This window comes from Hemitrygon akajei, chromosome 9 (genome assembly GCF_048418815.1).
Source record: "Hemitrygon akajei chromosome 9, sHemAka1.3, whole genome shotgun sequence".
Lineage (NCBI taxonomy): Eukaryota > Metazoa > Chordata > Chondrichthyes > Myliobatiformes > Dasyatidae > Hemitrygon > Hemitrygon akajei.
In genome coordinates, this window is record NC_133132.1 from 69,331,134 (window position 1) to 69,347,517 (window position 16,384).

General features: G+C 41.1%; 1 protein-coding gene across 1 annotated transcript in view; it reads left to right on the forward strand.

Moving 5' to 3' along the window:
• The window catches only part of LOC140732660 (dynein axonemal heavy chain 6-like), a 549,473-nt gene that overhangs the window by 291,572 nt on the left and 241,517 nt on the right, over window positions 1-16,384 (forward strand). The window contains 2 exon segments of the mRNA XM_073055353.1: window positions 9,069-9,201; window positions 11,393-11,469. Coding sequence (XP_072911454.1) covers window positions 9,069-9,201; window positions 11,393-11,469 — 210 coding nt within the window.

Below are 16,384 nucleotides of genomic sequence, written 5' to 3' on the forward strand. Positions count from 1 at the left end.
CAGAACGATCATGTTTTGAGATAACTATTCACAATAAAATTATTGAATTAACTATTTACATGATTATATATGAACTTACCGGTAACTAGAACTCTAACCAATTTCTCAGTCATCTGAAATCCTTCCATTTCAAGAGCATTTTTGCAGTTGTTACATTATGTTAATATGAAGGCAGTGGAGCTCTGGAGCTCTAGACTACTAATAATGTAATATGGAAATTGACAGTTAAACCCACTAATATATATGCCAATTAAGAAATGCCCATTTACACTAATCCCATTTTGTTCTCCTCACAGTACCCCTGCTCCACCTGGATACCACCCCTTACCCACACATTGTATGGGCAATTTGCAGTGGCCAATTAACACGCAAAAAAAATTATTGCTGTGTGAGATAAAAGAACCAGGGCACCTGCCAAAAACCTACATGGGCATAGAGAGAACATTGCAAATTCCACACAATATATGAGGTTATGATTGCACCTGAGTTGTTAAGGTTGTGAGACAGTGGCTCCACCAGCTGTACCACTGTCCAGTCCTAGAAACAAGTTTGAGTTTCACCATGGCAACTAGGGGATTTAAATTCAAGTACTTAAATTAATCTGGAATTTTTTAAAAAAGCTAACAAAGTTAAACATGAACTGATGTAAAGGCCTATCAGGTTCACTGCTGCCTTCCAGGGAAGGACATCTGCTGCCCTTGCTGGTATGGTCAATACGTGACTCTATAACAGGGTTGATTTTAACTGTCTTCTCAACTCAGGAGCAATTATAGGTGGACAATAATTGCTTGCAATTACAACAACATCCATAGTCCACAATATGTATATTAAAATTATAATTCTCTCCATGCTAGAATAGAGTCCTAGAGCAATAAAGCAATTCAACATGAATACAGGACTTTTGGCCTATTGTTGGGAGCCTAATATCAAATGATATACATCCCAGAGTTCTGAAAGAAGTTGCTGAAGAGGTAGCAGATGCATTGGTCATGATCTTTCAAGAATCATTTAATTCTGGCATGGTTCCAGAGCACTGGAAAATTGTAAATGTCACTTCACTCTTTAAGAAGGGAAGAAGGCAAAAGAAAGAAATCTATCAGCCAATTAGCCTAACCTCAGTGTTTGGGAAAATGTTGGAGTCTATTATTAAGGATGAGGTTTTGGGGTACTTGGAAACTAATGACACAATAAGTCAAAGTCAGCATGGTTTTTGTAAAGGGAAATCTTGCCTGACAAATCTTCGAGAAGCAACAAGCAGAGTGGACAAAGGAGAGGCAGTGGATATCATTTACTTGGATTTTCAGAAGGCATTTGATAAGGTGCCACACATGAGGCTGCTTAACAAGGTAAAATCCCATGGTGTTACAGGAAAGATACTGGCATGGATAGAAGAATGGCTGACAGGTAGGAGGCAGTGAGTGAGAATAAAGGGGGTCTTTTCTGGTTGGCTGCCGGTTGTTAGTGATGTTTCTTAGTGGCCAGTATAAGGACTGCTACTTTTCATGTTGTTTGTCAATGTTTTAGATAATCGATTTGTGGGGTTAAAATAGGTGGAGGGGTAGGTAGTGCTGAGGAAGCAATGTGATTGCAGAAGGTCGTAGAGAAATTGGAAGAATGGGCAAAAAAGTGTTGGGAAATGTATGATAATACATTATGGTAAAAGGAAGAAAAGTGCAGACTGTTATCTAAATAGGGAGAAAATTCAAACATCAGAGGTGCAAAGGATCTTAGAATTCCTCATTCCTCCTGGAGTTTAATTTACAGATGGAGTCTTTGATAAAGAAGGCAAATGCAATGTTGGAATTTATTTCAAGGGAAATAGAATATAAAAACAAGGAGATAATGCTGAAACTTTATAAGGCAGTAGTTAGGCTGCACTTGGAGCATTGTCAACAGTTTTGGCCCCTTTTCTCAGAATGGATGTGTCGTCATTGGAGAGAATCCAGAGGAGGTTCACGACAATGATTCCAGGAATGAAGGAGTTAACATATGACGAGTGTTTGGCAGCTTTGGGCCTGTACTCACTGGAATTTAGAAGGATATGTGGGATCTCATTGAAACATACTGAATGTTGTAACCCCTATACTCAGTTCCATAAATGATGAAAGCCAGTATGCAAAATGCCTTTTTCACCACCTGTGTACCTATTTTGCTGTTTTCAACAAACTGTACACTTGTTTTCCCAAGTCCCCTCCTATTCATTGTATAAGTCCTTTACTGGTTTGACTTTCCAAAATACATCACTTCACACTTGTCTGTTTTGAAAACCATTTGCCATTCCTCTGCCCACTTCCCTAACTAATCAAGATCCCCCTGGAATCTACAATAGCCTTCTTCACTATCAATAACACCTCCTACTTTCATGTCATCTGTAAACTCCATGCATTCACATCCATATAATTTATATTAATAGCAAATAACATAGGTTGCAACACTGACCCCTGTGGCACACCACTAGATACTGGCCTCCATTTTAAGAAATTGTATGCTATGCACTGTTTACATAATCTTTAACACAAACCCCTAATAACTCTGATTAAGTACATTTGGCAATCTGCTAAATATTGTAAGTATAAATGTAATAGTTACAAGTTTGGTTGCCCTTTAGCACTGCTGTGTTGTGTAGACTTGCAACCAGATTTTCCTCCTCCTCTTCCAATCCCAAAACCATATGTCTCCTCTCTTTTTTTCACCTATCAGCCCTTGCTATCAATCCACTCGCTCTCTCACTGGAGAAAATATCTTAGGCACTGCCTCTATTTGACTTCTCCACCTGCTGTCCAGCCATGCTGAGTAAACCCATGGTCAGGACGTTGCCCAAGATTGATCTTCCATCACCCAGACAATAAATGAAAACACTAGGCATTATTTAGCTTCTCCAATATCGCTTCATTTTATGGTCAGTGTCCTTGATCTATAGTTCTCTGAACAAAACTGAACTGGAAAATGGAATGGATGACCTGAATAATACAAGTTATTCTACAAATTTGTTGTGTTTCAAAATACTGCACAGGAACAGTGCCTTTATCCCACTGTGTCAATCTCCCATTCACAGTAATCCCATTTTTTTTTATTCTTCACACTTTCTTATTAACTCTCCCCAGATTCTACTTCATTAGCAGCGGCTAATTAACCTACCAAATCACATCTTTGTGATGTGAAAGTAACCCAGATCACCTAGAGTACTGGTCTCCAACCTTTATAAGCCCAAGATCCCTACTTCGGCATTAGTGAAAGGCAAGATCGACCTACTAAATCATTTAAACACACGCATGCGCACCGGGCCGAAGGGACCAGAAGTGGAGCCCCACAGCCCCGGAAGCAGTCTCTCTTTGCAGGCGGCTTTCTGTAGCAAGAGTGTTGCTATGTTACCATTATCTTAATTGGTATTACTTATTTTTATAATGCTCCCATTACAAAACCTTTAATTCTATGTTTTATGATTTAATTTTATTTCAACACAAAAAAAATGAATAAAAAATGACTGTTGCACGCAGTGTGATGACTGGGGCTGAATACTTTTTGCTAGTTCCCTGAAATTTGGTTCATAACTACAGACAGCCAGCTTGAGACAGTCTGTGGGGTGTCTGTCAGTAAGACAGCTCCTGTACTTAGATTTAATAATTTTCATCTGTTGCAGCACAGCACCCTCACAAACTTCCTGACAGTCTGAATATTTGAAAGGACAGTTTCCTTTGTTAGACTGAATGTTAAACCTGCCACGTTTTTCAGGTGTTTTGTACTGGTAAACTGTTACTGAGACTCTATAAGTTTCAGAGGTACACAAGCTAATGACACCACTGTTTTTTGTTTCCCAGTTCTTTCACATTTGGAGAATAATGGAATTTGAAGGGAGAGAAGTGTTGTAATGTAAGCGTTATAAAGATAGGTTGATGCCAATTAGAATAATCGTGATGTAGCGGTGCTCCCGCTGCGGAGAGCTGTTTGTGGGGAGAGGTTGTTTCTGGGTTGCGGGATTTTGCTCCCGGTCTTTTTTGCCCAGTGAGCATTTTTCTTTTTTTTTTTCGGGATCTACTGGGAAAGTCTTAAAGATTGGTTGATCGCTTTCTTCTGATTGGTGACCACTAACCTAGAGGCACCCATGCACAATGATGTTCTTGTGTATTGAAATAGTTAAGTTGGCTTATTATTGTCACATGTACTAAGGTAAAGTGAAAAGTTTTATTTTGCATGCCATCCATACAGATCGTTTAGTCAGTCACATCAGTGTACTGAGGTAGTATAGAGGAAAAGCAATAACAATGCAATACAGTTATGGAAAAAGTGAAATGCAAGTAGACAATAAGTTGCAAGGCCACAACGAGGTAGATTGTGGGTCAAGAGTTCTGCTCAATAGTCTTCTAACAGCAGGATAGACACCATCCTTGTGTGTAGGGGTACGTGCTTTTAGGCTTTTGTATCTTCTACGTGATGGAAGGAAGGGGAAGAGAGAATGTCTGAGGTGCATGAGGTCTTTGATTTTTTTCTCTGCTACCTTCTTGACTGAGACATCATGAACTATAAACAGAGTCCATGGAGAGGAGCCAACTGGGTAGCATGAACATCGACTTTTCCAACTTCCAGTATTTTTCCCATCCCCCTTCCCTCTTCTTCATTTCCACACTCTGGCCTCTTACTTCTCCTCAGCTGCATATCACCTCTCCCTGTTGCCCTTCCTCCTTCCCTTTCTTGCATGATCGAATTCCCTATCAGATTCGTTTTTGTCCAGCCCTTTGCTTTTTCCACTTACTACCTCTCAGCTTCTTACTTCATCCCCCTTCCCCCACCCGCCTGCCTTTACCTATCACCTTCTAGCTTGTCCCCTCCCCCTCCCCCAACCTTCTTGTACCGTATAGCCTACATTATAATAAGGGACTACTTTATGTTGTAGTAACACGTCGTTGCATGCGCTATTAGGCGTGTATCGATCTGTATGTGTGTGTCAAGTTCGGACTCTACCAGTAAAGATCCATGAAACTTGGACTGAAATGTCGACCTTATTCATTTTTCATAGATGCTGCCTGACCTGCTGAATTCCGCAGGTATTTTGTGTGTGTTTCCATGGAGTGGGTGTTGGTTTCCCTTCCATTGATCTATATCTGTAGAAATAATCCGTGTGGATGGCTTGCAAAACTAAGTCAGACAATGTACCAGAGGGTATTGCTTGTGACTTCCATTCTAAGCATCAGTTTACAAGACAAGTCAACTCTCTGACTGGCAACAACATGTGCATCTGCAGAATGAGAAACTGACTATGCTTTGTATCCTTTTGTAAGATTTAATATTCATTTTAATCATAATAGTTTCAAGTTAGGCAATTATAAAGGACATTTTTATTGGAGAAGTTTATTATCGGTACTTTCTAAAAAGCACAGAAATCTAATTAGTGAGGGTTTGCTTAATAACCCCTTACAACATCAGCAATGTTGGGAAAGGTCTTGTATATATAGAAGATTTCTTTCTTTGGCTTTGGTTGATGTAAATCTCCAGTGGTCGATCAAGCTCCTGTATTTATACATAATTTACATTTTCATTTTCATGCTTTTGACTGGTGAATTCATTTGAAGTAGTGTGATCAAAATAAGTAGTTGCCAAGATTACAACTTGCAATACAATTAGCGGGTTTCTACAGCAGCAACTGCACAGATGCATATGTAATCAGACTTGAACAAATTTAATTGGATTAGATCAGCTCATCACTCTAATCAATCTGTAGCAATGCCCAGTAGAATTATCTTCCCCATCACTCACTGAAACAAAGGAACCACTTAATCTGTCCTTTAAAAATTTGGGATCCCAAGACTGAAAACGTCAACTGATTCTTTACTTGGGTGATCAACGGTATCTTTGACCTCTAAGTTTAATTAGAGGTTAGTGAATGAAGGTGGTGCAATGGCTTTGTTTGATTGGAAACCTCACAAAACTTTTCAAAAGGGCACAAATGTCTAAGGCAAAGGTAAGATGCTGTAGATATTGGAGAAAACACACAGACAACAATGAGGATTAATCAGCTAATGACTTAAACAGTTTGCAGCAAGGTGAGTCTGTTGTCATCAAACTCACTCAGAACCCGAACCCTTCCATTTTACTTTGATATACAGCAAGAGCAGGTGGTTAATTTATGCCAGGGACGTGACTTGCTGGTCACAGACATGGTGGAAATTTGCTCCTCTTGTAGATAATATTCCCCAATCTCTGGAAACCCGATGGCTGAACAGAGGCAAGTAAAAGGCTGAGTCCTTGAGGTAATGAAACTGCAGCACTGTCTGTGGGTTCATTGCATCAAAGGTCACAGATACAGGCATTTTGGCCCAGCTGGTCAATGCCAAGTAAGATGACCATCTAAGCTGGTAAATTGGTTTATTATTGTCACATGTACCAATATTTCCCTCCCTGTCTCTGCCCACTGCTCCTTTGTGCTATACTATACTTTGGTCCTTTGTACCTGATTTTGAAACTACATTGATCTATGCCAAAGTGGAGTTGAAGGCTGTATATTAATGCTCTGTCCTTGGGGAGTTGCTTCTCCCTGCACCCTGCAACTTGTGATAATGCTTTATCTCAGTCCTTTCTCAAAATAGAGCTTCTAATTATGCATCCAACAGAATTGAGAAGGTGCAGGGGGAATTCAAAATGGTATGCAAATGTCAGTTTAGACAAGTACTGAAAGCCACTTATCTCAAGCATTATACACTCAACATCTCTCGCTGGATTTGCATAATGATCAACGACCTGTCCCAGTAATGAAATTGGCAACACAGCAGGTGAGGGAAGTGTCACATAGTTACACCTGCACCCACTGTCTGCAAAACTGCTTTCTAGCATAAAATGTTTAAATGCTGGCAGAGGCACTAGAGATTCCACTGTAAACACATCAGTTGTGTTTGAGAATGATCTCAGCAGTGGTGTCAGTGGAAGGAGGAGATTTGATAGGGTCAGGGTAAGAAAATACCCTGCTCCCAAAAATGTCAGATCCTTCAACCACAGTCAGAGACTCACCCCCTGTGCACGCCCTCCTCAAGGAGGATGTGGTGTGACCTCCTCAAAGCCTGTGCAATTGCACAGGTCAGGAAGGGGATGGAGCTGTCCTTGATGAGATTTGCCTTGAGCAGTTGCATAATACTGGACTCTGCTGCACAGGCTGTTTCCAAGGCCTCAAACTGAACAAACATCAACTGTTCCTAGAAAGTCACCTATTTGGTGAAACACGCTGTGTGATCACCCCCTACAGAGCAGTACAGCACAGGAATAGACCCTTTGGTCCATGGTGTCTGCACCAAGCATGATGCCAATCTCATCTACCTGCTCATGATCTATATCCCTCTAATTCCTGCCTGTTCACATGCCTGCTCAAATACCTTTCAAACATTACTATCAAATTTGCTTCTACAACTTCCCCAGGGAATGTGTTACAAGCACCTAGCACTCCCTGTGTAGAAAAAAACTTACTTTGTAAATCTTCTTTAAACTTTCTCCCTATCTCCATACCATATAATTCTGTCATCTTTGGATCTATGACTCTGTGGCTGATCCACACTGGCTTGATCTCCTCTTCTGTACCAGATCCCCGTTAGTCTCAACACTTCTGTCACAGGGGATGGTCCTTTGTGTCCTTTGTAACAGCCTCTCTAACACTTCATGGGTACATTATTTAAGAAGGAAATATAATTGGGATTGAAGCATTGTCAGAGAATGTATTGAATTGAAGGTACATGAAGTTAGAGAAAGACGTGACCATTTGTATTCAGTGTTTATATCATGAATAAAATGTATTTTAATGAAAATGAAAATTTCTTACTCCCTGAAGGGTGTGGTGGTGGGTAAACAGTAGAGTGTGCTGAGCCACAACAATGGAAACTGCCTAGGTGCCAGGTAGAAATTGTATTTTAGAAATTGCTTATATAGCATTTGGGCTCTCACGACCAGACTATGTAACAGTTTCTTCCCCCAAGCTATCAAGACTCCTCAATACCCAGAGACTGGACTGACACCAACTTACTGCCCTCTACTGTGCCTATTGTCTTGTTTATTATTTATTGTAGTGCCTGCACTGTTTTCTGCACTTTACGCAGTCCTGGGTAGGTCTGTAGTCTAGTGTAGTTTCTTTTTTTTCTGTGTTGTTTTCACGTAGTTCAGTGTAGCTTTTGTACTGTTTCACGCAGCACCATGGTACTGAAAAACATTGTCTCGTTTTTACTGTGTACTGTACCAGCAGTTATGGTCGAAATGACAATAAAAAGTGACTTGACTTGACTTGATTTGACATGTTGAGGAATAAGGAACAATCAACAAATTTGAGCGTTCAGATGGATAGATCCCAGCAGCCTGACCAGCACCTTCCCCAGCACTAATGCACAAACTCCAAGCCACCTTTGACTAAATCTACCCAAGACTGTAGCCTTAACTTGTCACGTTGGCCATGCCATCTCTTCAGTTCCCACACCTACAAATAAACCAATAGCATGTCATTGCGAATCCTGTGACATTATCCATCTCTCTCTAAAGAGGGCAGGATTTTAGTTATTATCAAACTGAACAATTCCACTCAACTGTTACCCCAGACATCTCTCCCTTCGCCATAGCAAAATCATAATTTAGCAGTTACATTCCAGAGATGCAGCTAATAACTGGAAGACATGAGTGTCAATACTACCATGATGGCTGAGAAAATTCAAGAACTCAGTGATTCAGAATTGATATCAATAATAGTGATTGTGAAACACTAAGATTAACATTACAAACCCCTCTGGTTTATTGCTATAGTGGAGGGACAAGGATTCACTATCCTACCAAGTCTAACCACAATGTGAAGACAGACTCACAGCAATGTGGTTGACTGGTTAACTACCTTGATGGAGGACCAAGCAATTTGTGGAGGGTTAATAAATCCTGACCATGCCAATGATCCTTATGCCCCAACAATGTAAAATCATTAGGTGAACAGTCACACAGATGAAGATTGCACTCTCTGCCCACCACACTGGAGGTTGAGGTGCCTGTGTACTGATTGGTAAAATGGGTGGAGCATTACTGAAGCTTGACCTCAGCTTTGTCCTTACTTTCTCCAGGTGAATCAGGCAATGGAAAATCTGCACTTATTCGGGAAATGCTTTCAACTCTTGAGAAATCAAAAGGCTCGTTGATCCAGTCAGAGACTATCCTGGGCAATGTCTTCCTATACAATGAGATGAAACATGAAAGGTGAATATTTCCATGGTTAGAAAGAGGAAATAGGTGAGCTGATTGATCTATGGGTCAGTTTCTGGCAACGTAATTCACCACTGAATTTAATCAAATTGCTATTACAAAAACTGCTGATAGATTTCTTCAACATGGTAAAGAATCTTAAATATACAACAATACTGCACAGTATCAAGCCCTCCAGCCTTTGATGCACTTGCCAACCATGATGCCAGTTTAAGCTGCACACCTGCCTGCAAATGATACATATTCCTCCATTCCCTGTCTATTCAGTGCTGTTCAAAAGTCTTAAATGTTGCTATTGTATCTCCTTCTACCGCCTCCTCTGGCAGTTCCAGGCACCTACCACACTCTTTTAAAAAAAGGTCTTACCTCGTAAAACTGCTCACAATACTCCAAGCGAGGCCTCACCAGTGCTTTATAAAGTCTCAACGTTACATCCTTGCTTTTATATTCTAGTCCTCTGGAAATGAATGCTAACATTGCATTTGCCTTCCTCACCACCGACTGAATCAACAAATTAACCTTTAGCCAGTCCTGCATAAGGACTCCCAAGTCCCTTTGCACCTCAGTTTTTTGTATTTTCTCTCCATTTAGAAAATAGTCATCCCTTTCATTCCCTCTACCAAATTGCATGACCATACACTTCCCGACACTGTATTCCATCTGCCATTTCTTTGTCCATTCTCCTATCCATCTAAGTCCTTCTGTAGCCTCTCTACTTCCTCAAAACTACCTGCTCCTCCACCTATCGTCATATCGCCTGCAAACCTTGCAACAAAGCCATCAATTCCTTCATCCAAATCATTGACATATGATGTAAAAAGAATTGGTCCCAACACAGGCCCCTGTAGTGCACCACATGTCACTTGCAGCCAGCCAGAGAAGTCTCCCTTTATTCCCACCATTTGGCTCCTGCAAATCAGCCACTGCTTTATCCCTGCTAGCATTTTTCCTGTGATACCATGGGCTCATAGCTTGTTAAGCAGCCTCATGAGTGGCACCTTGTCAAAGGCCCTAAAATCGAAGTGTACAACATCAACCTATTCTCCTTTGTCTATCCTGCTTAATATTTCTTTAAAGAATTCCAACAATTTGTCAGGCAAGATTTTCCCTTGAGGAAACTATGCTGACTTCGGCCTATTTTATCATGTGACTCTAAGGACTCTGAGACCTCCTCTTTAATGATCGACTCCAACATCTTCCCAACAACTGAGGTCAAACTAGCTGGTCTATAGTTTCCTTTCTTCTGCTTCTCCCCCTTCTTGAAGAATGGAGTGACATCTGCAATTTTCTAGTCCTCCGGAACCATTTCAGAATCTAGTGATTCTTGAAAAATCATAACTAATGCCTCCATGATCCCTTCAGCCAACTCTTTTAGCATTTTGGGGTATACACCATTGTTCCAGGTGACTTACTTACCGTCAGACCTTTCAGTTTCCCAAGAACCAACTCCTCTTTCATGCCTCTATAATTCCCTCTCCTACTGATACATCTGTCTTTAGCTTATCCTTCTCAAATTTCAGGGTGAATTTGATCATATTATGATCAATTGCCTCTAATGGTTCTTTTACCTTAAGCTCTCTAATCAATTCTGGTTCATTGCACAACACCCAATCCAGAATAGCTGATCCTCCAGTGGGCTCAACCATGAACTGCTCTAAAATGCCTTCTCGTAGGCACTCTAGAAATTCCCCCTCTTGTAATCCAGCATCAACCTGATTTTCCCATCTACCTGCATATTGAAATCCCGCTTGACTTTTGGCAAGCATTTTCTATCTCCCGTTGTAATTTGTAGGCCATATCTTTAATACTGCTTGGGGCTTCTGTATACAAATCCCTTCAGGGTTTTCCTAACCTTGAAGTTACTTAGCTCTATCTATTGTACAACACCTTCCAACCCTATGATTCTATGTGTTAGATAAGTATTTGAAAGGTCAAGGAATTGAGGGGCATGAGAAACTGGTACAAAGGACAAGTAGGTTCCAACATAGATCAGCCATGATCATATTGAATGATAGGACAGGCTCGAACAGCTGAGTGGCCTACTGCTGCTCCTATTTTCTTGCATTCCTGTATGCTCTAAAGGAATGCAAATTACTTTTGATTTGTGTGTTTTCCTTTTCATATTTACAGGGAGGGAGAAGGTCAGGTTTAGAAATGACTGTTTTCTGTGTGCTTCATTCCACAGCCTGGTGTCTGGCCTCACCCAGATGTTTGAGGGCTTCAGCAGGAAAATAGACAAGGGTACTGCCTGCATTGATGGAGGTATGAGCCTTCCATGGAAGTACAAGTGTAGTGGGTGATCAAGGAAACAAACTGTAACTGTCGTTGTTACCAAGTAGTTTCACTGACTCATGGTTCCCTCACCCTCCATCAGCAGGTCGGCTGTGAATTGTATTGATCTTGATAGTTTTGTTTTCCATAATCCTTCAACAAGAGTTTGCAACAAGTTGTAAATGTCAACTGATGAAATAGTATGGACTGCGTTTCACCTGTGTTGTGCTGCCAAAAGTTCCTCTTTATCACTTGGTAGCTGAAGCCATTTTAATCCAAATCATTATCTCTTGCATTGCAGGGTAACATAGTGGTGCAGGACAACATAGGTTTCTGCTGAGCAATTCAAAAGGCATCACTTCACTTAAACATCTCAGGTCCCAGCCATGGAGTAAAGAGAATTATGAGAATTGAAAGAAGGATAAGATGTTTCTTTGGAGGCCAGTGGGGACAAATCCATAATATAAATCACTACAGATCTGGATGGCAGGGAGCAGAATGCCTGTAGAAATACTAACTGTTGTTGCACCAAGGCCAATAGACCAGGAGCTGATTCTCACAGCTTCACTCACTCTCAAGGGTCAGGAGTAGTCCGGGACAACTGTGACAGCCTGTAAGATAGCAGTGATGGCTGGCCATTTGTTACGTAGGTCTAGCAGTAGTCACTGGCAGACCTGATGGAGACCATTCACTCCATTGTGCCTGTGCCAGTTCTTTGAAATAGCCCTACAATCCAAAGTACTCCTGTCTCTCCCAGTATTGTTCAGTAAAACTTGGTTACATCCATCAAATCTGATTTCCTGAGATAATGACATAATTTTGTTAACAACAACACACACACAAAATGCTGGTGGAACACAGCAGGCCAGGCAGCATCTATAGATCTATAACATCTATAGAGAAGCGCTGTTGACGTTTCGGGCCGAGACCCTTCGTCAGGACTAACCGAAAGGAAAGATAGTAAGAGATTTGAAAGTAGTGGGGGGACGGGGAAATGCGAAATGATAGGAGAAGACAGGAGGGGGTGGGATGAAGCTAAGAGCTGGAAAGGTGATTGGCAAAAGTGATACAGAGCTGGAGAAAGGAAAGGATCATGGGACGGGAGGCCTCAGGATAAAGAAAGGAGGGGGGGAACACCAGAGGGAGATGGAGAACAGGCAAACAACTAAATGTGTCAGGGATGGGGTAAGAAGGGGAGGAGGGGCATTAACGGAAGTTTGAGAAGTCAATGTTCATGCCATCAGGTTGGAGGCTACCCAGCCGGTATATAAGGTGCTGTTCCTCCAACCTGAGTTTGGATTCATTTTGACAATAGAGGAGGCCATGGATAGACATATCAGAATGGGAATGGGACGTGGAATTAAAATGTGTGACCACTGGGAGATCCTGCTTTTTCTGGTGGACCGAGCGTAGGTGATTCTGTTCTTTAGGTAATTATGGTAATCCATGAACATAGAGGAGTACAACACATGAACATGCCCTTCAGCCCTCATTTAAAGCAGTAATTAAACGTCTATCTACAAAATGTCCATATCCCTCTATTCTCTGCTTTTCATGTCCCTATGTAAGAGCCTTTTCAACATCTCTATTGTATTATTCTCCATCACCCCTGGCAGCACATTCCAGGCACCCACAATTCTCTGTGATTATATAAAAAGAACAAACTTGCCCTCCAGTTATCAAGAGCAAACACGAGGAAATCTGCAGATGCTGGAAATTCAAACAACAACACACACAAAATGCTGGTGGAACACAGCGGGCCAGGCAGCATCTATAGGGAGAAACGCTGTCGATGTTTCAGACCCTGTCCTGATGAAGGGTCTCGGCCCGAAATGTCGACAGCGCTTCTCCCTATAGATGCTGCCTGGCCTGCTGTGTTCCACCAGCATTTTGTGGTGTTGTTGCTCCAGTTATCAATGATGGAATAGTTTCTCCTTGATGCTTCAATTAAAGATCCATGACTTTTGGAATTATTGAACTTAAGAAGATGAGAAATAGGAGCACGTGCAATAAACAATACTGTGGGAGGAGCTCTGCAGGGTCAAGCAGAATCCATTGGAGGAAAGAAGTTGTAGATGCTTTGGGTCAAACCCCTTCATCATTATCTCTTCCTGTGCTATGTTGCTCAGTGTTCAATGTTCCTCCTGACACAACTTGCCAACTCAATAAACTCCTGCATCACCACTTTATCCCAGCTATTTCACCTCTCCGCTCATAGTCCTGATATAGGTTTACGACCTGAAATATCAACAGTCCTACTCCCCTACAGAAGCTGCTTGATTCATTGAGTTCCTCTAGCAGACTGTTAGTAACTGTTACTCCAGATTCCAGCATCTGCAATCTCTTGTCCCTCACATATGAGAAATACTCTCGCCCCCTCGAACCTGCTCCCCATTTATCCAGATCACCTTCATGCCATTTTCCTGCATTGCCCCCATCTTCCTTTCATTACCTTAGTCAGGGGATACCTGTCAATCAACGACAGAGCCTCTTCAGCTTTTGGAGTAGAAATTTCAGAAGTTTCAAAATAAAGGAATGTAGGAGGCTGAATGGTAATAGTGGTGTATAAAATTATGAGGTGCATAGTTAGGGTGAATGCATTCAGTCTTTTTCTCAGAGTTGGGGAATCAAAAATTAGAGGGAGTAGGTTTAAGATGAGAAGAGCAAGATTTAATAAAACTTGAGGGCCAACTTCTTTGCACATAGTGTGATCAGTATATGGAATGAGCTGCCAGAAGAACTGTTTGAGACAGGTACAATTACAACTTATAAAAGACAATTAGCCAAGTAAATGGATAGGAAAGTTTTAGAAAGTTATAGGACTAGCTTGGTTGGACATTTGGTCAGCATGGACAAATTGGGTTGATGATCCTGTTTCTGTGCTGTATGACTCTACGACATTGGAACATTGTCTCTCAGAATTTTTAATTCTTGAAAATGCATACCTTTGGTATTATTAAGCTTATCTGATGAATTAATGGTCCAAAAACAATTCCCTGGCAGCACACTATGAGGTCAAGCAATATCTGTGGGATGATTAAAAAAAATAAGGAAAGAAAAGAAAAAGAATGGAAAATAAAGAAACTGTGCCAGAACAGGGTTTTGACCCAAAACATCAATGATTCCTTTCCTCCCACTGTGTTCTTCCAGCTAGTTGTTTATTGCTCCAGATTCCAGCATCTGCTGTCTCTTCTGTTGGAATTCATTCCTCATTCTCTTTGGTGTTCCAGTGGAATCAATGGGCCTGTTTCCATGCTATTTGACTATATCAGTCTATACTGATAGGAAAACTTTAATAGGATATGGGCAAAACACAAACAAATAGGATTAGTTTAGATGGGCTCCTGGCTGTCATGGGAAAGTTGGACATTCTCATTACTGGCCAGAGAAGTTGCTGCAGAATTCCTTGTCTTTAAAACATCAATCTTTTATAGCTTTAGCCACTCCTTGTGAGATGGATGGATTAAGTTTTGCCTCAAGAATATGTGATTTCTATATCCAGATGAACAATCTCAAAAGCCTATGATTAAGTCCCTTTGCTTTCAGTCTTGAGAAAACTAGAGTCTGTCCACTCTTACTCCAGTTATTTTCAAACTGAGCATACATCCTGGGATGTTGATCACAATTTATGGTAAATATTCTGAAAAGTTCACTTTGCTGTCTGAAACAAGTTGCAGTGTTTAATGAATGAACATTCAATGACCCAATTTTTTCTCTCCTACATCTTTCCCTCATTCCCACCTGATATTATATCCTGTTTTTTCAAACCCTATTATCCTTAATAGAGTCAAGAAAAGTACAGCACAGAAACAGGCCCTTGTTCCATTCAGACTGTGCCAAATCATTTGGACTGCCTACTCCCATTGATCTGCACCAGGGCCATAGCTCTCCATACCTCTACCATCCATGTACCTATCCAAACTTCTCTTAAATGTTGAAGTCGATCTTGCATGCACCACTTACGCTGGCAGCTCATTCCACTCTCAGGACTCTCTCGGTGAAAAAGTTATCCCTTAACCTTTTCATCTTTCACCCTTAACCCATGACCTCTAGTTGTAGTTCCACTCAACCTCAGTGAAAAAAGACTGCTTGTATATACCCTATCTATATCCCTCATAATATTGGATACCCCTATCAAATCTCCTCTCAATCTTTGGCATTCCAAGGAATAAAGTCTTAACTTATTTAATCTTCCCTTGTAACTCAGGTCCTCCAGATCCAGTAACACCCTTGTAAATTTTCCCATCTCCTGTACTCAATACTTTGATTTATGCATTCACTGCACCCATTCACAGTGTGGTAAGCCCAGAGACTATAACAGCAAGCACACCAGAGAAATGTTTCAGTTGATTGTAAAAGGGTCTGTCATTTCCTGAGGCCTCAGTAGGTGATTTAACAGTGTAATTCCCTTTTCTGTGCACTATCTTGAAGCTGTGCAATAACCATCCACCCTAGCCCAGCTCTCGATCATTATGTTAGTGTATAGCACTGCACATAAACACTTTTCAGCAATTAAACGAGCATTCAGTCTGAGCATTGCTCTGTCAGCTACACAGTTTATTAGGTACACCTGTACACCAGCTCATTAATGCAAAAACCTAATCAGCCAATCATATGGCAGCAACTCAATGCATAAAAGCATGCAGACATGGTCAAGAGGTTCAGCTGTGATCTGAATGACCTTGACCGTGGAATACAAGTCAGAGTGGTTTGAGTATCTCAGAAACTGCTGATTTCCTGGGATTTTTACAATAGAGTTTACAGAGAATGGTGTGAAAAACAAAAAAAAAATCATGTGAGCAGTTCTGTGGGCAAAAACACCTTGTTAATGAGATCTCTGAATGCACAACATGTCAAATCTTGAAATGGATGGGCTACAGCAAAAGAAGACCACAAACACACACTC